The 23642-nt window shown below is 44.4% G+C and overlaps 1 protein-coding gene across 13 annotated transcripts in view; it reads left to right on the top strand.

Annotated features, from left to right (window-relative positions):
- Positions 1–23642, top strand: part of hdx (highly divergent homeobox) — a 171648-nt gene that overhangs the window by 100235 nt on the left and 47771 nt on the right. For 11 of the 13 annotated variants that reach the window (XR_005457660.1, XM_038774960.1, XM_038774961.1 and 8 more), the window contains one exon: positions 5213–5266. The exons of the other annotated variants lie outside the window; for them this stretch is intronic. Coding sequence is in view for 10 of the 11 variants with exons in the window: in XM_038774960.1 (XP_038630888.1) it covers positions 5213–5266 (54 nt within the window). In the remaining variant the exon portion in view is untranslated. The remainder of the gene's footprint in view (positions 1–5212; positions 5267–23642) is intronic. 13 annotated transcript variants of the gene reach the window in all.

Here is a 23642-nt window from a genome sequence, read left to right as displayed (position 1 = left end):
TGCATCCTCCTTATCACAACATACTTTCCTATTTATCATTGTGCATCTGTGGTATTTGGCTACCAAGCCTTTGCTTTCACTGTAGTAAGTCAGACCATGTGAGAAAACTGCTGGCATGCAAAAAGACCCATTGGTGACATGACAATCAAGACCATCTATGTAACGATGAAAGTTCTGGACCTTTGTTCTAATTTGAGCTGGAGGCCAGAATATCTTCCAGGATTTTTGTATTTAAGGGAAAGATGTCAGGAACTGGAGTTTTAATGAGACGTCTAGTCTTTGAAACAGACTGAACTTTTTAAAAATCATCTTTATTGTCACAAGTAGGCTTACATTATCATTGCAATGAAGTTACTGTGAAAAGCTCCTAGCTACAGCATTCCGGTGCTTGTTTGGGTACAGAGAGGGAGAATTCAGGAAATTTCCTAACAGCATGTCTTCCAGAACTTGTGGGAGGAAACCGGAGCACCCGGAGGAAACCCACGCAGACACAGGGATGAACGTGCAGACTCTGCACAGTGACCCAAGCTGGGAATCGAACCTGAAGCTGTGAAGCAACAGTGCTACCCACTACTGTGCCGCCCGCACGTAAATTGATTCCAACCAACAACAAGATGGGGAAAGTATTTAGCTATATCTCTCCTGTTCCAATCCTATGGAGAAGAGATGGCAAATTTCAAAATTCATCAAGTACAATGAGGCAACACTCCCACCCCACTTCCGCAAACTGTGAAAGACCTTCATTCCTGCCCCATTGACAAAATATTTGTGGAAATCCCTTTACAATATTCAGAGGTTAATTGCTTGGACAAAATACCTTGATTTTTAAGTCAGCTGTCCAGACAAACTGATCGGATTATTATTGGAATCTACAATAATGCTTGAATTACTCACATTTGGAGAGAGATCATGTGACCAGCCAAGTTATTTTTGGGTGGTTTCAGCAAATAGATTTCTTTGCAGAACGAACTAGCAATTGAGCTAAGTGAAGCATCTGTCTCTCTTTCTATCTCTCTCTCTCTCTCTCTAACAAGCTGATTACTAATTGTACTTGAGTCTTCATTCTGTAGTAAACAGAGATTCCAAACAAACAATTCAACTGCACAGCAGTGTCTCCAGGAAGACAGAACGTTCAGCTACAGCTTTTAGCTGCCTCAGCACTGAAAGCAAGACAACCGGATTTGGCCTGCAGGAAGGAGATATTTCTAGCTGCAAACTGAACTTTTATTTCGTACGGACTATAATTTGGCCAGATTCATGCTCCCCTACTCTGACCTGCAACGGTGTGTGTTAACTTGGAGTGTCTGTACGTGTGGAAGCTGGAGGGTATTTTATTACTTTACCCAGGTTGGTTTGAAGATGATCAAACTATCATCAAGGGCTCTTTGAGAAACCGCGGAACATTGTCCGACTATTCGTTTATGGTCACAGAATACAGATAGTTAAGTGCACATTAATTGACAAAGCTATCCTTTTTTTAATCTGTTTAATCTTAAGCAAGCAAAGGGAAAAGAAGGGAGCCCTTCAATCTTCCCTCTCCTGGCAGTGGGTAATGCAAAATAACCAGCACCTGTTTGTATTGTGAAGGATTATGAAGGATTAAACCATTAAAATCATAGAATTTACAGTGCAGAGGAGGCCATTTGGCCCATCGAGTCTGCACCGGCCCTTGGACAGAGCACCCCATTGAAGCCCAAGCCTCCACCCTATCCCCGTAACCCAGTAACTCCACCTATCCTTTTGGGCACTGAGGGCAATTTAGCATGGCCAATCCACCGAACCTGTACATCTATGGACTGTGGAAGGAAACCGGAAATAGTGTTGTGTATCACACCAGTTTTTTCTTTGCATAGGCAGAATGCCTATGCCTAAAATTCGCTCCTTATTTTTACTCTGAGCAATATTTCCAAAATAATTGATGGAGATATAAGTGTTTATCCAGAGTGAGTTGCATTTGGCTACAAAGCATTTTATTTTATTTTATTTTTTAATTTGAAGTACCTAATTCATTTTTTTCCCAATTAAGGGACAATTTGGCACGGCCAATCCACCTGCCCACATATCTTTGGTTGTGGGGGTGACATCCATACAGACACGGGGAGAATGTGCAAACTTCACACACAGTGACCCGGGGTTGGGACCGAACCCAGTCCTCGGCGCTATGAGGCAGCAGTGCCCAACAAAGCACTTTATTTTGCATGCTTGGTGTATTGCACCTGAGGTTTGTGAAGAATCAGTGTGATTCAATTGCATCTCTCCTATTGAAGTACTACAGTGGATTTGGAAAAGCTCATATAGGTATACTCTGTTCTGAATGTGAAGTTGCATAACTCAAGTTAGCTGCTCCATGAGTGTTAAATTCTCTGTTTCCCAAGTTATTTTGGCTGTTTCATTCAAGTATATGATACTGCATGATTTCACAATGGGGTAAAAAACTTAGTGGACTGTAGATACTTAACAAGGGTGCTGGAAAAATTCAGCAGGTCTGGCAGCATCAGTAAGGAGAGAAAACAGAAGGTGCAATCCGACAAAAAAGTTTCTGAGTGTCAGTTGTGGAGGCTTTTGCTGGGGGTTTCCCGCCGGCTCTGTCGGTGAGTTCTCCATCGCTATCCAACGACATGGAATTTTTTGGGGCCCTGGGAAATTTCTCACTGGTACAGCCCACATTTAGAATTATTTTCAGCACTGGGAAGCTGAACTCCGAGATCGGGCTGCAATTTGAACGGGTGCCCTAATCTCTAAGTGAGCTTGTGGGTCTCCCACACCTGCCCACACCCCCACCGCATGGGCAATGTCACCTCCTGCACATATGGGCACTCCCCACACCCCCAGCAAGTGAGGACACCCCGCTATGTGGTCTCTTGGGCACACCTTCAGGCCCTTTTAGGACCGCCGCCTGTCACCATCCCCAAACACGCAGAGGCCCCTCTTACCTGTTCTGCACCCCTCCACCCACAATAACACCCACTTGGTCCCTGATCTTTGGCGCCTGGGCAGCCTTGCACTGCCATTTTGGCAGTGCTCCTGCTACTTAGTCGTGCCATCCAGGCACCTTGGATGTGCCAATGTGGTCGTACCAAAGTGCCAGCTGGGTAATGCCAAGGTACCCATGTTCCAGGGGACGGGACAGGAAGCCACCCTACCTGATCCCTGACCACCCAGGGGCGTCTGATGGCCCGGGAGACCCCCCCCCCCCTCCCCCCCGGGTGCCCTTCCACCTGGTGCGACATCTACCGGCAATGTTGCCCTCCCAGTAGGCCCAGAGTTAACATTTTGAGTCCTTTGGCTCTTCGTCAGAACTGAAGAGAGCTGTGAGCGATTGCAACAAAAAGTAGCAACTTCTGGCCTGGTGTGGGAGGGGGAGTGGTGGGTTGCATTAAGGCAATACATTTTAATAAAGAGGTTTAAGATGGACAGGAAAGGTCACAATCTAAAGCTTCCAAACTCAATGTTGAGTCCCAAGGGTTGCAATGTGCCCATCCAAAAGATGAAATACTGCTCCTCTGGCTTGAGCCAGGCTTCACTGGAGCATTGCAGGAGGCCAAGGATGGACATCTGGGAATCTGAGCAAGATGCTGAGTTGAAATGGACTACAATAGGAAGGTTGGGGTCACACTTGCAAACTCAGCAAAGGTGTTTTGCAAAGGGGTCACCCAGTCAGCATTTAGTCTCCCTTGAGGAGATATGCAAACTTCTGCCTATGAGGAAAATATCTTTATGTTCAGATATTGATTTCTCGGTTTGAATGCCTTTAGCATACCAAGGGTACTTTGAAGCCTGCATGCACTGCATTGCTGAGTTTATATTTTCAGTTGAACTTTGTGTTTTGTTACGTTAAAATCTCTGAAGAAAAAATGTGTAAAATGTTTGGTAAGTTAATGCAAAAGGCCCTATTGTTTTAAAGTTGTTCAAATAGGATCAGAAAAGAGGAAATCTTCTGTTTCAGTTTTGCAAAGCTCTGCTGCAAATACATGCCAAATGTTTTGAAACAACTAGTATCCCTATTGCTATCCATAGGCTGCTGAACATGGAGCACAGTGGGTTGTTGTTATGCTGGAAGACTATCTTTGTCACTTTAACCTGTACAGCATATTGCTGCACCATCCTTTGAACAATTTCTTCTAAAGGCCGGGATGGTTTTGGTTTTGAAGGGTCGAATGATATTGTCATTAGTAAAGCCTCATCTTGGTGGAAGTTTGTTAGCATCGGACCGTTGTGATGTTTGTGATGTCACAAGAACACAAAATGCCTTGATTCATAAGAACGTAATGAACAATTCATCTTGTGTTAAACCTTGGGAGCACAAAATGAGGCTATTTGGCCATTGTGCCTGCGCTGGCTCTTTGAAAGAGCTATCCAATTAGTCTCACACCCTTGTGCTTCTCCTACTGCTCTGGAAATGTTTCCCTAGCCACCTGCAGCCAGAAATGAGGTTTAACTTGGTTCACAGCAGGGGCAAAAAATTGATGAACCATCTTAGGCCTCATTCTCTCAGCCTTTTTCGCTTTGCCCTTCGGGGCCCAAACTGTATGCTCACACTCCAGTTTGAGACATTGCTGTTCAACCTGTTTGCACACATCTTCATCGTGACAAAGCTAAAAATGCTGTGTGAATGGAACGTAGAGAGAAACAGTTAACTTTACTATTCACTATTAAATAGAGTCAGATTACATCTCTTCCGTTTTATGGAAGGACATGCAAGATAAATTACCATGCTTCTTGTGTGGAGTAAGGTAGGCAAACAGCAGCCTTGTGTTGTCCCTGTCCAAATGCGTACCAAAAAGATAATTGGCTATCATTCAAGTTACAAGAAAAAATTGGAAGTCGGAAAGAATATTAGCACAATTGTCTGCAGTGCTTGCCTGCTCATCTGTTTTGCACACCTTACTTGAACATTAAAAAAGCAAGCTGTTAAAAGATCCCAACTCTGCGTGCCAGTTGTAAATTAACATCTGCAAAACTACATTCAGGATTAAGCAAACTTGGAGTTTAGTCAGTGCACCATGCATTGTGATGAGATTTTTCTTAAGCTCTGAAATCTTAAAATCGATTGTAAAATATTCAAAATGCTGTCATCTGGTACGAGTGCTTAACATGGATTGATGCTTAAATTACCTGAGGCTTAAGGATACCTGGTGATTCTGGAGAAACTCACATTAATGGTCTGTTTAACCGTTCATAATTTCAACAGTAATGTTACTTTCTGCTTCAGGTGTCGGGCTCTGTCCTACTGCCTTGTATAACTGGAACCTCAAGGAAAAGAACAGTAAGTATATTATGCATACTTGCTATTCATTTTAAGATCCTACTTGTTCACCAATTGCAAACTATTGTCCCACAAAAGCCTATGCCAGTTTCCACCTGACTTTGTAGAGAAAAGAAATAGACAGAAACCGAGGTGCATGAGAACATGGAGGCACATGAAAAGCCCATTTGGCCTATTGAAGTTTTTCTCTCTAATCCAACTCTCCCATCAAAGTATCCAACTGTACTTTGATAAATCCCATTATTTTTGTCTAAATTGTCTGCACGATGTATTATTTCACACATTTATTGCTCTCTTAGTACAGATGATCTTGCTGATGTATTTGGAAGTCTCTCTGCTTTTCTTCTCTATCCTCTGGCTTACTCGGAAGTAATATTCTGGATTTATTTTATCTGCAACATTTAATATTTTATCCACTTAAGTGAAGCCCTCCCCACTTTAAAAACATGTTCTATCCAGAGGAATTGAAGCTTTTCTGACCTTTCTTCATAGCTAAACACCTTTTACACCTGGGATCATTCTGATTGCTTTTTTCAAATATCTATTTTTTAATATATTGGAATGACCACAATTCAGCAAGTTACTTAGAAGTGGGACTAAACTTAAACATTGCAGAAATTCAAACCTCTAAAGGTACTATGGTTGTGATTCGCCACCATATCTTGAGTTACCCAGTATTTTTGTTTAATTTGTAATGCAAGGATGAAATAATGATTTCTGTCTGCAAGCCAAAATGTTGGCATTTCATTGTATTCTGAAGGGGAATGTAGAATTGAGTGGGCCATTCCACCTTCCAGTCTATTCTGCCATTCAATATCATTATGGCTGTCTGTATTCTAACTCTATCCACCCATGTTTGCTCCATCTGACTTGAGCCCCTTGGCCAGCAGAACTGTGAATTTTAACACAACAGAAAACATTTATACTTCATAGAGTCGATTCTCTGATCCTATTCTCTTATTAGAGAGCTAAGCTTCCTCGGAGTGTCAGCCAGAGATTGTGTGATAGCACTTAAGACCAGATTTCCAGTCTGTCCTGAGGACAACGCCATGCTAGAAATGCAGGATTATTCAATTAACTATGTTATTTTATCGGACTTTCACATTCGACTTTCTGTGTCAGCCATTGTTCAGTTGGTAGCTCTTATCGTTTCAGAGTGTGAATTTAAGTCCCACTCCATGAATTTGAACACTTAAATCTAGGTTGGCAGTATAATGAAGTACTGAGAGGGTACTGCCTTTCAGTTGAGATGTTAAACTGGGATCCTGCGCTTTCTCAAGTGGACGTAAGATCCAAATTGGCAAATATCTCTGGTATCCTGGCCAATAACTATCAGTCAATATCACTAAAAGATATCTCCTGGTTGTTCCCACAAACAGCAAATTAGCTCCCATGCTTCCTACATTATAAAAGCAACCACACTTCAACAGGTACTTCATTGGCTGCAAGTGTTATGTGGATGCGGCCTTACAAATGACTGCTACCCAGAAAGATCAGTAACTTTCTTTGGAGCCAGGAAGAGCAGGAGTGCACTTCCAAGCCCGCAATAGGGCTGTTACAGAGGTTAAGAGTTCATGAAAGGCGCTATATCAATGCATGTCTTTCCATCTTTCTTTACTTTGTTTCTCGTACAATAACTGCTAAGCCTACTTAAAGAAAGTGTAGCCAATTATTAATACTTTCAAGGACTTTTAGCCTCTTACAAATTTTGATGCTCTTTTCTGGATGTGAGTCTTACCTGGTGTTTCGTTGAATCAATGTTTAAGCAAAGCATGTAAAAATGTATCGAAGAAACTGCTAAGGTGTTGATTTGTAACATCTGCCAAAAATATGTTTAGTAGCCATCAAATCACAGGCTGAGTGTTTTGCTCCATCACCACTGACTCCTCTTTCTAAAGATGGTGACTACGAGGAAACTAGAGGAAACTTCTACTAATTCTACTTTTTGGATAGAAATCATTTTCTGCTAGCATTCTGCCTGCTGACCTCTGGAGAAGATTGGTCTTCTATACTATTCTTTAATCCTAGTTTCATAGCTCTTTGTTAACCACATTTGTTTTTATAACTGCCCTAGTGACCTGGGGTGAGAACTGCAAATGCGCCATTGGCACTTTTTTCCTCTTTCTTTCATGGGATACGGGCATTTCTGGCAGAGCCAGCATTTGTTGCCCATCCCTAATTGTCCTTAAACTGAGTTCATGGCAAGGTCATTTCAGAGAGCACAGGTAAGAACAACATATTTCCTTCCCTCCCTAGAACCAGATGAATTTCTGCAATGATCGGTGATATTACTGCTACCCTCTTCCTCCCCACCCCCTAAAAAGGGGGGAGTGGGAGCAGGAATCAAATGTGCACTGTTGATGTGACATGAAAACAAGCAACATTGGCTCATTCATTTTGGAATGATAAATGGGGAATTGATTCTTCAAAAAATGAAATAGATCTGCTACTCTTAATTTCACACTAGTTGTGGGTGGAAGTGAATAATTGCAGTAACTGTTATGTGGATGTGGCCTTACAAGTGACTACCGCCCAGATAGATCAGTAACTTCTTTAGAGCCAGGAAGTGCAGGAGTGTATTTCCAAGCACGCGATAGGGCTGTTACAGACCTGTTTGGCCAGCTCTCATTGTCTTAGACGTCTGGGACATAACCTGAAGTTCACTGCTGTCAAGGCGAGTGGCACAAAACTGTTTGCACCGAGAGATCACCTAAATTATTGAAATGAGGCCCAATTTCAAGTCTGTCTTGGGTAGCAGCCCTGTTGCTTCACAGCTCCAGGGTCCCAGGTTCGATTGCCGGCTTGACTCACTGTCTGTGTGGAGTCTGCATGTTCTCCCTGTGTCTGCATGGGTTTCCTCCGGGTGCTCTGGTTTCTTCCCACAAGTTCCGAAAGATGTGCTGTTAGGTGAATTGGACATTCTGAATTCTCCCTCTGTGTACCCTAGCAGGCGCCGGAATGTGGCGACTAGGGGCTTTTCACAGTAACTTTATTGTGACAATAAAGATTATTATTATTATTATTATTATTAGACTTCCACCTGGGCTGCAGTGCTAATTTGAGACCTGAAAATGGGATAAGACAAATTTCTAGTCCCTCGTGTATAAATGATGCCCTTTGAAAATATGTGGTCAACGTCAATGAACAGATAAACAGGTGATTTTATAAAAGTAATGAAGAAAATTCTTCAGTTTGAGGGTTTTAAAAACCTCAAGTATGTCTTGTGGCCTACTTTTCCTAAGTTCATCATTTATCAATTTATTAATTTCTGTCCAACGTGGGTTTTTTTCTTGTAACAATGAAGATTGATGTGAAAGTTTGTGACTTCAAGATAACACTTGCACGCATATGGGTAAAATATATCTCTCATTATCAGAGTTGACGATTGCTCAGAAAATCCTGTTTCACTCTGATATATCTTCACAGGCATTTAATTTGATGCATGCCTGGTTTACCCACATCCTGAAATACCTATCAAAGAAGCAGTAACTCTCAACTTTTCTGAGCAGAGTGAATTGGTCAGTTGTAAGTGAAGTAAATATAGCCAAGTGATCTACAAAAAGATGAACAAGAAGTTTTATCATGCTTCCTTAACATCAATAGTTTATTTTTTTTTTAAAGGGATTTGAATGTAGATGTTCAAAATAAAGCAATAATCTAATTGGATGTATTTCCGACATGCCTCTGTTACTTCATGCTAAGCATAATCAGCGATACGAATAAAACATTTGGAAGTCCCAAGAATTTTGAATGTCTGATTGTAATATTCCTTTAGCCCTTGAGATTCCAGAACCAGTGCACTGTGACTCACTTGAGTGAGTTTACAGAAACTAAACCGATCCCATTGTTGTATTAACTGAGACCAATCTCGTTCCAGAGCTACCCTGATTTGGTTCATTCAGAAAAATAAGCATGAGAAATCCCATATTATGCAGATTCTGTATTTAATAACCACAAATCCCAATTAAAATAACAGAGGCGCTCTTTAACTGCTATGTTTAAATTTGTATCCCCAACACAATGCTGTCTAAGAAGTGGGAAAATAAAAACAACTGTACTAGGGCCTGGATTCTAAATGATAAAAATGCATCAAGAAGGATAGAAGATAAGCAGATCAAAAGATAAAAAATAAGTTTCTGAATTTCCATATTTTTTCCGATTTGTATTTTTGCCTGCTTTTGCTTTTTCTGCACCTGATTTGTAAATCAAACAGTCAAATATATATTAAGTGCAGCCTGACAACCGTCAGAATTCAGTTTTGGCTGTCATAGGTCAAAGCTCACTATTTGTGAAACATCTCCAGCAACTTCAGACATTCGGATAACTGAATACAAGCATGTCATTAATAAGCAATTTTCACCGACAATTTTCCAGAAATCTAGGTTGTTTCACATGGGTGGATGAGGCTCCTTGAGTTGCTGTAACATCCTGGTGTCACCGAGTATAAATCAGTCTGATAGACGTGTTTTACAAAAGTTTGGGTTTGTTCTTAATTTATTGCAACTTCTTTCCAATAGCAAAGAAATGGATTCCCATTTTTGGAAATCAATTTGCCTGTTCCAAGGTAGATTGTGCAAGTGAAGATTTTTAGCACATGCCAGTTTTAGGGTGATATTTATTGCAATAAAAAGTGCAGTTTCTTTGCAATGAATGGTCTTCTTTCACAAGTTTTAGGAGTACTGGAGTAGGTTAAACATGAATACTACTCGATGCACTTTCTGTTCAACAGTATTTTGTAATATCTGAGCTCAATAGGCTGAAATGTCATTCGTGAGGCAGGTAGTGAGATTTGGTAAATTTCCCACAGGAGACATAGACATAGAATTTACAGTGCAGAAGAGGCCATTCGGCCCATCAAGTCTGTACCGACCCTTGGAAACAGCATCCCACACCTCCACCCTATCCCCGTAACCCAGTAACCCCACCTAACCTTTTTGGACACTAAGGGCAATTTAGCGTGGCCAGTCCACCAAATCTGCACATCTTTGGAAAGTGGGAGGAAACCGGAGAGAACCCACACAGACACGGGGAGAATGTGCAGACGCCACACAGCCAGTGACCCAAGCCGGGAATCAAACCTTGTACCCTGGAGCTGTGAGGCAACCGTGATAACCACTGTGCTACTGTGCCGCCCATCGGTAGGGGAAGGGAGTTGAGGGTAGAGGGAAAAGGTGGAAATTTCTTTCTGAGGTGTGGGCCTGCCATCCTCAAAGGAGCCACTGGGTTTGCCAGGTACCAAGGCAGGCTGTTTAAGGGCTGTTTTGCTGCTCTGGGACTTCATCGCAGTTGTAATAATGATAGCAAAACTCAGAACAGCCCTTTAGCCCTCGCACCATCCCATCTATCGTAACTCTCCGATGCCAAATGGATTCCCTTGGGTGAGCGGCCATGTAGCCTAGCATCCCAATTTCACTCTGATGCCTGGACACTGCTTTAACACTGCGGGAGGCAATGCCACACAAGCATTCTCCGAACACCCAGCGGATGGGACACCGCTGCGGGGACATGTCCACGGTCGGAGAGTGAGTGAGCGCCATGGGCGGGTTGCGTGGAGGGGGTGGGGGAAGCTGGATTCACTGGAGAGAAGGGCAAAGTATCCAGAGGTCAACCCGATTGGGAAAGAAAGTGACAGAAGCACTATAATGCTTGTGCAAAAAAAGGGTTTAATGTGTTGTACAATACCCTACTCCCGGTGCCCTCAGTGGTCCTCAACATGCCTGGCCCTCATACATTTATCACTATGTCTAGGTGTTTCCCCAGGATGCACACCTGAGGTGGAGGCTGCCAGCTGCCTTCCTCGTCATGTGGCCTTGAATTTCCCTGGTGGGCATCCACCGGAGGCTCTGGGGCCGGAGGGCCCCAGCTCACTTGTCGGCAGCTCGTGCACAGCTGTGCCGGACTGTCGTGTGCCGGCCTCGTGAGAGGGGTGGAACTCTGGGGGGCTGGTGGCCAACGTCGCCACTCCATGGGGCGGGTCCAGGTTGGCACTCAACGACCCATCCTCCCAGTCGGTGCCCATAGGGCCTTGGGGTGTAGGGGAACCTGTTTCGAGCCCCGGCTGCCCCTGCATCATCTGGCTCTGCCTGCCCTGGCGGCTCCCGTAGTCCGCATCATTGTGTTGATGTCCTTGACGATGCTCCTTAGTGACTGGGACATGCTCTGCAGCGCCTCAGCCATGCCCATCTGAGAGTGGGCCGTGTCCCGCAGAACCTGGTCAAGGTCGGCCTGGAACTGGGTGACATCCCCTCACTTCGATATTCCCGCTCCTTTAGATAAAGACCAACGGTTTAAAAGCCTTTTTGTTTACTTCTTGTATCTCTGCACTATCTTCTTGTGATTTTTATCTTGACACCCAAATCCCTTTGATGTCAATCCTCTCCCTTCCGTTTTTATTTGTGTGGTAGTTTCTAGTTTTCCATTCCATCGTTTCAGCCAATGTAGGCACTTGTGTTTTTCTGTTCTTCAGCTCTGAACGTTTTGTCGTGTTCTGCAAACCTGGTTTTGAAATCTCCAGCAAATGTTCAGGATTTGTACTGTTAATTTCAGAAATTGGAGGCCTGTTCCAAACTTGGCAAAAACCCTTTGTTCTGATCTGTTTTGCTGGGGGGGGGGGGGGTTAGTTTTTTCCAGATTCTATGCCTTCATATACCCCGTGGTTAAGGTATAGTGTATCCACAGTGTACTGTTTGAAAGGGTGTTGGAAGCAGCTTCAATAGTAACTTTCAAAACTGAATTGAATACTTGAAAATGAAAATTTGCAGTGCATAACAAAGGGAAAAGAAAAACGAGTGGGTGACTAATAGGATACTTCTTTCAAATGAGATACCACTTTCAAAGAGCTGACACTGACAAAATGGATCAAATGGTCTTTTTCTTTGATTTTTTTTCCCCACCCAATGCCCTCACCACTGTCCTGAGCTTCATCCTATATAAATTCCCACTTATCCAAAATTATTGTAGTAAACAGCTTATCCAGACCTGCTAGCTTCCCTTCATTAGTAAGGGACAGTATCCATGTTCCCCTGAAACAAACAGCATGTGTAATTCTCAATCTGTAGGGAAATAAATGTCACACCTAAATAAATGGTATATATGAAAACATGAAAATTGCTCTTTCTTTCTAAATAGTGTCAAGAAATGTTTTTATGCGTCTGAACGGATTTCAACTGCTTTTGTTCCCAAGATCTCAACACCCTTGTTATTTACATATTTCTCCATGGCATTGCTTCACCTTGACTCCAAACCTTTTTCAGCCATATATGACTGATCTGATCTTTGCTCTTCTGACTCTGGCCTTGTGTGTTGTTCCTCCTTCCCTTACTGCCTCAGCATTAGGAGAGAGCATTAATGGAGGGTGGCATGGTGGTATATGCTAGCACTGCTGCCTCACAGCGCCAGAGTCCCGGGCTCAATTCCAGCCCTGGGTGACGGTCTGTGTGGAGTTTGTATTCTCTCCATGTTTGCATGGATTTTCTCTGGGTGCTTCGGTTTCCTCCCATAGTCCAAAAATGTGCAGATTAGGTGGACTGACCATGGTAAAATTGCCCCTTAGTGTCCAAAGATGTGCAGGTCAGGTGGGATTATAGGGATAGGGCGGAGGACCGGGCCAAGGTAGGGTGCTCTTTCAGAGGGTCAGTGTTGTCTCGACGGGCCAAATGGCTTCCTTCTACACTATAGGGATTCTACGGAAAGTCTCTGTACTAACCCTTGCACCCACCCAGCTTCCCTATCTAACCTTGAGTTGGTTCACTATTATAGAAGCACTACAATACTCCAAAATGCTGTTCTTACTCCTGAACTTGCTGAGGGTCGTTGACCCTTCCATTATTGAGGATAGGCATGCAGGGCCTGCCGATGTGTTGTAACTGCAACATGTGGGAGCTGGTGGACTCCATAGTGGTTCATAGCGACCATGACTGTAGCAAATGTTGGTTGATCGAGGAACTTCAGCTCAGAGTTAATGAGCTAGACTCTGAGCTTCAGACATTGCAACATATAAAGGAGGGAGAAGAGTTACCTGGACGCTGTTTTTCAGGATGCAGTCACAGACCTGAGATTAACTGCCTTAAAGTATTTAATAATAATCTCTATTAGTGTCACAAGTAGGCTTACATTAACACTGCAATGAAGTTACTGTGAAAATACCCTAATCGCCATACACTGGCACCTGTTCGGGTAATCCGAGGCAGAATTCAGAATGTCCACGTTACCTAACAAGCACATCTTTCGGGACTTCGCACAGATAGCGACCCAACCCTGTCAAACGGATGGAGTGACTGCAAGTGAGGAATTCAAGGGATAGCCCTACAGGAGCATCAGCCCTTTTCCCTGTTCAAAAGATACAAGATTATTGCTCCTTGTGTGGATGAGAGAGAGGGGACAGTAGGGAATATGAGCAAACTGACCATGGCACCATGGTTCAGAGAGCCATTCAAGTGGGAGGAGAAAAGACAAATTCAAACAGCTGGTCAATAACGCTTCACAGGAGTTTATCCCAATCAAAAGGAGGGATTCTATGTTAACAAAAGTATTCCATGGTGAACAAAGGACATCAAGGATAATGTTAAATTGGAAAACTGTATGTCCAAAGTGACCAGGGATAGTGGGAGACAAGAGGACTGGAAAGTTTTTAGGATCCACCAGCAAAAGACCAAAAAGCTCATAAGAAGAGAGAGAATGAATTTTGAGAGAACATTTGCATGCAGTATAAAAACAAACAGTAAGAGTCTCTATGGATATATTAATCGGAAGCAGGCGGCTAAGGTAAATGTAGGTTGATGAGTTAATAACCGCAAACAAAGAAATGGTGGATATACTAAATACATTTTTTGCATCAGTCTTCACCGCGAAAGACTTTGCAAATAAGATATTAGATGGGCTGATTTCAAATAACATGGCAGAACTTACAAGAATCCCAATCACACGGTCTAGAGAAATACGAGGGGCAGACAGGTCGCCAGGACCCGATGAACTACACGCTAGAGTTTTAATGGAAGTAGCTGGAGAGATAATGGACGCATTGATGAAATCTTTCATAATTTGCTAAATTCCGGGAAGGTACTAGAATATTGGAAGCCAATGTGACTCCCTTGTTCAAAAAGGGAGAAAGGCAGAAAGCAGGGAACTATAAGCCTGTTAGTTTAACATCCAGCAAGACGCTGGTGTCAATTAAAAAAAAAAAGAGGAAGTATCTAATCATTTAGGAAAGCTGAATATAATCAAACCTACTCAACATGGTTTTATGAAAGATAAAGCATGTTTGATAAATTTGCTCAAATTCTTTAAGGATGTAACAGGGAACGTAGATAGAGGGAAATGTGTAGATGTAGAGTATTTAGATTTCCAAAAGGCATTTGACAAGGTGCCGGTTAAGAAACTGGTGCATAGTAAAAGCCCATGGAATTGGAGGAAGTGTGTTAGCATGGATTGAAAACTGGCTACCACATAGAAAACAGCGAGTTGAAATAAATGGGTCCTTTGCAGAGTGGAAAGATGTAACTCATGGAGTACTGTAAGGGTCAGTTCTTGGCCCGCAATTGTTCACTATTTACTTTAATGACCTGGCAGAAGGAATAGAATGTAAACGTTTTCAAATTTGCCGATGATAAGAAAGTAGGTGGACAGACATGTTGTGATGAGGATATTGTGATTCTTGCAACGGCATATGTGATAGATTGAGTGACTGGGTGAAAATCTGGTAACGTGCTGAAGTGGTACGGTGAATCAAACGGCAGATTATTATCTAAATGGATAGCGATTGCATGTGAGTGAAGTATAGAGGGATCTAGGTGTTTCTAGTGCAGTTTCTAGTTTCAAACTGCGGGTTTCAACCCACGGGCGGATGTCGGGAGGATCGCGGAGCGATAGGTCGCAACGTTCGTGATCGTGGGAGAAGCGGCCAATGACCGCGATCAGCTTTTAAGATAAGAATTTCAGACGTAACTGGCTTTTAAACTGAGAATGGCATCCACGACCAGCTTTTAAATGGAATGTTGCAGTCTTCTGGCCAAAAGCGGTGGCTGAGAGCAGGTCATGGGCCACGCACGTACACTGAAATCACGTGCTCTGTACATCCGTGCTTTTGACATGAAATCACGGAGGAGAGATTCCTCCCTTAACTGCCTGTGAGCAAGCAAGGTAACAAGACTGTGAAGAGCTGAAGATGAGTCATTTTGTCGTAAGGAAGAGAAAATCAGAAACATAAACAGGCCAGGATCTCACAACTGAATCTGCTGGAGAGAGCTGCACAGCAGAGTCCAAAGCAGTTTGCTCAGTACAGAGCTCCAGGGCCTCCAAAAGGCCAATAAAGCAAAAAATTAAACTAGGAACAAAGCTGTATGAAGATGATTTCTTGAGGTATGGCTTTGTTAATTCTGTCAGTGCAACTCAGAATGCTAAAGTGTTATATGCAGGGAGGTACTGGCAAATGAGAGTTTTGAAACCCTCAAAACCTCAAAGGCATTTGAAGACTAAGCATGACGAGTTTGAAGACAATCCTCCGAATTTTGTTTCGGAGGATACAGCAAGAACTGAAATCAGCAGCTGAAGCCTCTTACATAATAATGTTTTGCAGGATCACCTGGTGACAACGCGGGCCCTTCTGGAGTCCCTTGCCCCAGCCACAATCCCGCGACAATACTAGCGATGCGAGCCCGTGACATCCAGGAGCACCAGTCCAGGGAAGTCACCGATTTTCCATTACAGCTGCCTCCACCATCGCAGAGACACTCACATCAGTTGGGCAGTTTTAATGAAGGGGCTTATGGGGCACAATCTGGTGCATACCACACATGTGCAGCGGAACATCAAGTGGATCTATTTCCTCCAACGTTCAGCTGCCTATCCTGCCCTTCCTTTAACCACGTTTCTGTGATAGCCACAACAACATAGTTTCAAGTACTAATCAGTGCTCTAAATTCATCTGCCTTACCTGCTATACTTCTGGCATTGATACAAAAATATTTCAGACCACTGCGTTTGAGCAGATGTCGACAGAAAGTTAGACACCCGTGAAGTTGGCAATTGTGCAGCACATAGGAGAGTGTTAGGGGTAGGGCGCAGACTGGTACAAAAGTGTTCACCTTTTCATAATGAACACACATTCTGCTCTGCCAGAATGGTGTGAGGGATGTGCTGGGCCGGCTGCAGAGGGGTTGCAAGGGTGGGCAGGGAGGGGAAGATGCGTTGCCATGGAGTTGGCCATATGACAGGGCCCAGTTCAGCCACTGCTCCCCACCCCAGTTCTTGGCCCCAGCCCGATCCATCTCCACCCCAAACCCGCCACACCTCTGCCGCCCTAAGGGTTCAGTGGGATGGAATGGTCAGCTCGCATGCAGGGACAACCGAGATGGAAAGTGCTACCATGGACAGGAGTCAGACGTTGTCGAACGATGTGGTGCATTGGAGCTCATCACGGAGCAGGACATCATCATTCTCCGTCCCAGGGACCAGGCCCTGGGAGGGGGGGGGGGGGGGGGGGGGGGGGGGATGGTGGTCTGTAGGGAGTAGAGGGTTTTTTGATGGTGTGATGCGGAGTTTGTGCCGCCGGCCAGGCACCTAGCCGGCGAGCCTGGTGGTGATTAGAGCATCACGTTGGCGGCCGTCCCCCATATCCTCATCATCGAATGAGGCCTACGGTTTATGCTTCGCCTCATCCAGTATGTCACCCTTCTGCTGCGCGATGTTGTGAAGGACACTGCAGGCCACCACAATGAGGGAGACTCTCCTCGCGCTATACTGGAGCCCTCACCCCAACCCCCCCAGCATCTTCAGGAAGCGATGCACTGCTCGATCAATCACACCCCTGGTTGCGAAATTGGCGTCGTTGTTACAGGTCTCTGCGTTGGTCTATGGCCTCTGGGTAAGTGGCATCAGACATGTTGGCAGCATATAACCGTGTCACCCAGGAGCCAACCCCTCACCCAAGACTGTGCTTCTAATGTGTCGGGAACTGTCAGGTGTGCCAGGATGAAGGCGTCGTGCACACTGCCTGTCGCAGACGTGCATAATGTGCATCTTGAGGTCACACTCCAGCTGCACATTCATAGAGTAGAACCCTTTTCAGTTTGTGAAGACCGGCCTCTCATGCACCGATGCTCGTAGGGGGGGCCATGCGTCCCATCGATCTACATCCCTGAACCCTGAACCAGGATACCTGCTGCCCTGGCATCCTGGTGGGCCCTGTCCACATTGAAGCTGATAGATTGTGCCGAGCGGGCATACAGGGCCTCCGTGATGGTGCGGATACACCAAGGTTTGCGAGACCTGTCACCCCAGACAGGTCCCTACTCGGCACCTGGAAGGACCCTGTGGTGTAAAGTTCAGAGCGACATCACCTTGACAGCCATTGAGGACGGGTGTCCTCCCCTGCAGTTCCAGGTGCGCCATGATCTGACAGATGTTCTGTATGGTACCTCTGCTTGGCCGGTGTCTTGAACGGCGCGCCCAGTATGGCAGGCTATCGAATGACAGGCACTGCCAGTACACACCCGACGTAAGGCAGAGCCAACTTCCCACCTCTTCCTTGACCTGTTGGGTGGCTGGCTGTCGATCCTTAATGGCTGGCTCCCATTTCTCTGGGGTAGGCTCCATTGCTGCAAGGTCCTCTCCGAGCAGCTCCTGCTTGTACAGTCTCAGCGCATCCTCCAGGGTTACCAGCCATACCAGTGGCAAGACCGGCAGCCCATGGTTGAATCTTTGGGAACGTGTCCTACCTTCCTCTCTCCCCCAGGAGCCATGGCGCCTGTTTCTTGACTTTTAAAACCACAAGTGAAACTTGCCATCGGTAATTTCTCCTGGCGGAAATGGAACATCGCGAAAGCCCCAGAGAATGCCGGTCGGGCTTGTTAATGATGTGCCACCAACTTTTGCTGAATGTGTGGATTTGCATTAATTGACGCCACTATCGAAGCACTGGAGCACGGCATTCCGATGGGCACCTGAAGCCGGCCACGATTTTTGGCTCATGCCCTATTCTCCTCCCAATCGCATTTCAGGATTCCGACATCGCTGAATGGAGAATCTCGCCCCAGATGTTTTGGGTTGTGTAACTTTAGTAGTTTACATTAGGTTTGTCTGGCACAGGGCAGCACGGTGGCACAGTGGTTAGCACTGCTGCCTCATGGCGCCGAGGTCCCAGGTTCGATCCCGGCTCTGTCCGTGTGGTGTTTGCACATTCTCCCCGTGTTTGCATGGGTTTCGCCCCCAAAATCCAAAGATATGCAAGGTAGTTGGATTGGCCACACTAAATTGTCCCTTAATTGAAAAAACTGAATTGGGCACTCTTAAAATTAAAAAAAAGTTTTCTTGGGCACAATGAATTTGATGAGGATTTGCTGTGCTGCACGACATTATCAACCAGAAAAACTGGCGCAGGGATTTTTGAAGCATTGAATAGTTAAGTGGTTGGAAAGTGCGGATTTGACTAGGTTCATTACAGTGGAATCACAAGCAATGGGACAGCAAACATGACTGGGAAAAACAGCGGACTTATAATAAGTATTAACAAAGCAGCTGGTCAGGACATTGAATTATTGTTTTATTCACTGTGAGGTATTGGCATCAAAAGGAATTCCATCCGATCTTCCAGTGGTGATGAAAGGAATTATGAAAGTTGTGGATTTCAATAAATGCAGGGATCTCAGTACCAAGCTTTGTGCAGCTCTGTGTTACAATATGGGGGCCGAGCGTGCACATTTATTGTTCCACACGAGGTACTTAGTAAAAGTAAGTCCTGTTCTTGTGCCTGAATCCCGAAAAGCTAGCAGCCAGGTGCAACAATTAGTTAAGAAGTCAAACGGCATTTTGGCATTTATTGTAAAGGGCATAGGGGTTAAAAATAGGGAGGTTTTTTAACAATTGTACATGGTGTTGGCAAGACCTCACCTGGAATACTGATTGGTTTTGTCCCCCTGCCTAAAATAGGATATCATAAAATTGGAGGCAGTCCAAAGGAGATACATTCCTGGGATGAGAGAGTTGTCCTGTCAAGAGAGACTAAATAGTCTCAGTCTGTATTCCTTGGAGTTTAAGGGTGACCTTATTCTAAAGATCCTGAGGGTGCTTGACAGGGTAGATGGTGAGATGTTTTCACTAGTGGGAGAGTCTTGAACAAGGGGAAAAAGCTACAAAATAAAGGGCCAGTCATTTAAAACTGAGGTGCGTAAAAATTATTCTCGCAGAGGATGGTGAATCTCTGGAGTTCTCTGCCCTAGAGGATGAATCATTAGAAGTATTTAAAGCCAGATACATGTTTGATAGATTGAGGAATAGAGGGCAATGGGGAAATGACACAGAGTTGACACTGGCATAGATCAATCATGATGATATTTATTAGGGGGCAGGCTTGAAGGACCTGATAGCCTACTCCTATTTCTTGTGTTCTTGTGGTGCACGCTGGCAACCATTCCTTGCACTTCAGTTTATGTCAGAATGCTATAGCTGTGGAGCCACGCTTCAACGTTTCACACTAATTCAAAAAGCCAGCATAGAGTAGTCATTAAGGAGGAACATCATAGCCTCTCACGTAACTTGGAGATCTCCAGACTTTGCAAGTCTCCTGAGTCTGGACCATAGCTACAAATGGCTGAAAGGAGGCACCAAAACAACAGACCGCTTAGCTTTTTATTGTGTCCTAATGTCTTAATCAATATTAAGATTTGGATACACAGCAATACTTCCTCACTGGTTGCCCTAGCTTACAACATTTTTAACAATGAGTTTTCAAACATGTCAAAAAAATTAACACAGAAGCTCCATCTTGTGGTGCTTGTGTGGAGCGATTTTCCGCTTCATTTGAGATACAAACCGTTAATGTTCCAGCTTCAAGGCTATTTCAGTTTACTAAATCTTTGTATTCTGGCACCTTGTCTATCAGCTTTCAATCAGTTCAAAGAGTTTTGCACCCTTAATCTTAGGAGTAACAAGTTTTCAAACCAAGATCAGACTTGATTTAGTAGGTCCAAAAAATAATTCGGAACATTTGGTTTAATTAAATGTTACTGTGCCAAACTATTCAAAGCAGCCTTCCAGATGGTTACTGTGTAATGCATTTTTAGAACCTAAAACATTATCAAGTTTTTTTTTTCAGAGTTGTGCCAAACATGTATCTACATAATTTATTTATCTATAAAATAATTTGGAATAAAACTGTTTTCTTGAATTTTATTGCTGCATCATAAGAATTAGGCATTTCAAGAAAATGTTCAGATTTATGATTGGAACTTTGAGTTCTGGTCTGAGTGGCAGTAAATGAGCAATAGGAAACATTTCAAAATATTCAAAGAAAATACATTTCTTTGAAAAAGCAAAAACCCAGCAAACAGATCCATCCGTGGCTCATTCAGGAAATTAAGGATAGTGTTAGATTAAAAGAAAAATACTTATAATCTTGAAAAAAAAAGTAAAGATTGGGAGTGATTTAGAAACCAGTCAAGGGCCACCAAAAATTTAAAATAAAGGGAAAAGATCGTAAACTAGGTAGAAATATAAAAACAGATTTTAGGAGCTTTTGAAAGGGAAGAGAGTAGCTGAAGTAAGTGTTGGTCCCGTAGAAGCAGAGCTATGGGGAATGAGGAAATGGCAGATGAATTGATCAAGTATTTTGTGTCTGTCGACGCAAGTTGCAAACCAGAAATATACAGTAGCCTAGTAGCTAGAAAGAGTCAAAGAAATTGAAGTAATTAATATCAGCAGAGAAAAAAAGAATTGGAGAAGCATGAACTAAACTCCGGGTCCTGATATTCTACACTGAAAATAAATATTGCAGAGATAATGACTACACTAGCTGTAATTTTCTAAAACTCCTTCGATTCAGGAGCGGTCCCATCAGATTAGAAATTGGCAAGTATCACACCTCTTTTCAAGAAAGCTGGGAGAGAGAAAACAGGGAAAATGCAGGGAAAAATCCTGGAATCTATTTTTGGAGAAATCTTGGCAATGCACTTGGTATGATTAGAACAAGTCAACATGGTTTAACAAAAAGGAAATCCTTTTTGACAAATTTATTAGATTTCTTTTGAGGATGTAACATGTGACGGTAGATAAAAGGAAACCAATATTTGTAATGGGCTCGATTCTCCCAAAAAATCTGTAAGTTCATTTGTGGCGGGTTTTTTCAGGCAGTTTCCCGCCAGCTCTGCCAGTGAATTCCCCACCGTTCTTCAGTGACACATTGTAACTTTTTTGGGGCCCTGGGGAGTTTATCACAGGTGTAATGAACTCCAATTGGCTTTATTGGTTGGCCAATTGAAGTATGAGTTTCCTCAATGATAGCTCATTGAGGGGGCCCATATAATCACCTCTGTAGGCTTTGTGAGCCAGTCTTAAGTTGACTGGACTGCTAGCAGCACTGTTTGTAGCTGCTCCTGTAATATTGTTATTGTAAATAAATATTGGTGTGGTGACGGAACTCCTGCCTCCCGTGGATTACTACAGTGGCGACGAGGTAAACTACGAATTTTGCGGAGACCAGCTGCCGCACTCGGAGGGTAAGCCTTGCCATTTTAAAAATGCCGTTGTTTGGGAGGTTAGAGACATTCACAAGTGGGGAATTTGGAAAATTCCTGAAGGAAAACGGAGTTTGTCACATCAAAACGGCCCCTTACCATCCAGCGACCAACGTTCTGGCAGAGAGCGCGGTCCAGACACTTAAAGCGGGACTCAAGAAGCAGCCGGCAGCGTCAATAGACACAAAGCTCTCCCGCTGGCGGTTTGATTACAGGACCACACCGCATTCCACAACGGGCATACCGCCAGCTGAACTCTTAATGGGAAGGCGGCTGCGAACGAGGCCGAGTCTCCTTTTCCCAAATTTAACGGGAAAAGTGGAGAAACAACAGGAGGCCCAACGCAGTGGCATGATAATAGTCGGCAGCAGAGACATTTCCAGGTGGGGGCACCGGTTTGGGTCAAGAATTATGGGAATGGACCAACGTGGGTCAAAGGCACGGTAGAGTCCCAAACAGGGCCCATATCCTATGAGGTTTCAATAAGAGTTAAGGTGCTGAAGAAACACCTAGACCAAATAAGGGCAGCGGAACCACACCTGGAGGCAGGCGAAGCAAGATCGCCTCAAGCTGGGATAGACCAGACGGAAAGGATACCCACACCCCAGCCCCGAGCAATTACTCCAGACCCCGTCATCCAGTCATCAGAGTCGGAGATGGACACATTCGACTAGGCCGCCGCGACACTTCTCCCTGAGGAGGAGGAAGAACAACTTCCAAGGAGGTCGTCAAGAAAAAGAAGGGCACCTATAAGGTACACCCCGCCCACTTCGGAGAACAACCTGGCGGACGTCACAGAGGTGACAGACCCAGACATGAGGAGCAGGAAGAAGCTCAGAGGAATGCCAGCTGGCAGGAATTCCTCGGACCTTGGGGGAGGGGTGAAATGAGCTCCAATTGGCTTTATTGCTTGGCCAATTGGAGTATGAGCTCCCTCAATGATAGCTCATTGAGGGGGCCCATATAATCACCTGTGTAGGCTTTGTGAGCCAGTCTTAAGTTGACTGGACTGCTAGCAGCACTGTTTGTAGCTGCTCCTGTAATATCGCTATTGTAAATAAATATTGGTGTGGTGACGGAACTCCTGCCTCCCGTGGATTACTACAACAGGTTTAGGCCACACTTAGTATTTTCTTTAGCACTAAGGAGCTCAACACTGAGATCGGGCAGCCATTTTGAAAAGGTGCCCCGATCTCTAAGTAAGCTTGTGGATCACCCATGGGCAATGTCACCCCCACACACATGGACACTATCCCCCCTCCCTCACACAAGTGAGGACATCCCGCTATGGAGTCCTCTTCAGGACTCCCACCCATCACCATCCAACTTCCCGGAGGCCTGCACTGCGCTCTCCCACCCTACAAGCCCTCCCCTCCACCCTCATTTTATGGGCAAGCCCCCCCTCTCGCCCTGGCCCTTGGCAGTGCCACCCTGGCACTCGAGCATCCTTGCACTGCCACCCTGGCACCCAGACAGTGCTCCTGATTTTTATTGGGCAAGGATATTAAGGGCTACAGAACCACAGCAAGTAGATGTTAAGTTACAGATCAGCTATGACCTATTTGAATGGGAGGGTAGGCTTAAGGACTGATTGGCCTACTCTTATGCTTATCCTCAATCACCCTGTGAATATGGTGATAGACCATCTCTTTGTGCTGATAGTGTTTCCGTGATGGTTATGACATAATGTATTACAGGATAATGGAGAAGCAATGTGCAATCTGTTTCCAAGTCGGCATTGCGGGTTACTTGGTGCTGCCCTTGTTCTTGGTGGTAGAGATCTCGGTTGAAAGGTTTTGTTGTTGATGGGGGAATATGGGATGTTGTCTGATAAAATCCTTCATTGGATAGCTCCACCCATTTGATAATCC

The sequence above is a fragment of the Scyliorhinus canicula genome, chromosome 17 (genome assembly GCF_902713615.1).
Source record: "Scyliorhinus canicula chromosome 17, sScyCan1.1, whole genome shotgun sequence".
In the NCBI taxonomy this organism is placed as follows: domain Eukaryota; kingdom Metazoa; phylum Chordata; class Chondrichthyes; order Carcharhiniformes; family Scyliorhinidae; genus Scyliorhinus; species Scyliorhinus canicula.
The sequence above is the reverse complement of the archived record's forward strand: the minus strand, read 5'-3'. Positions and strand labels throughout refer to the sequence as shown.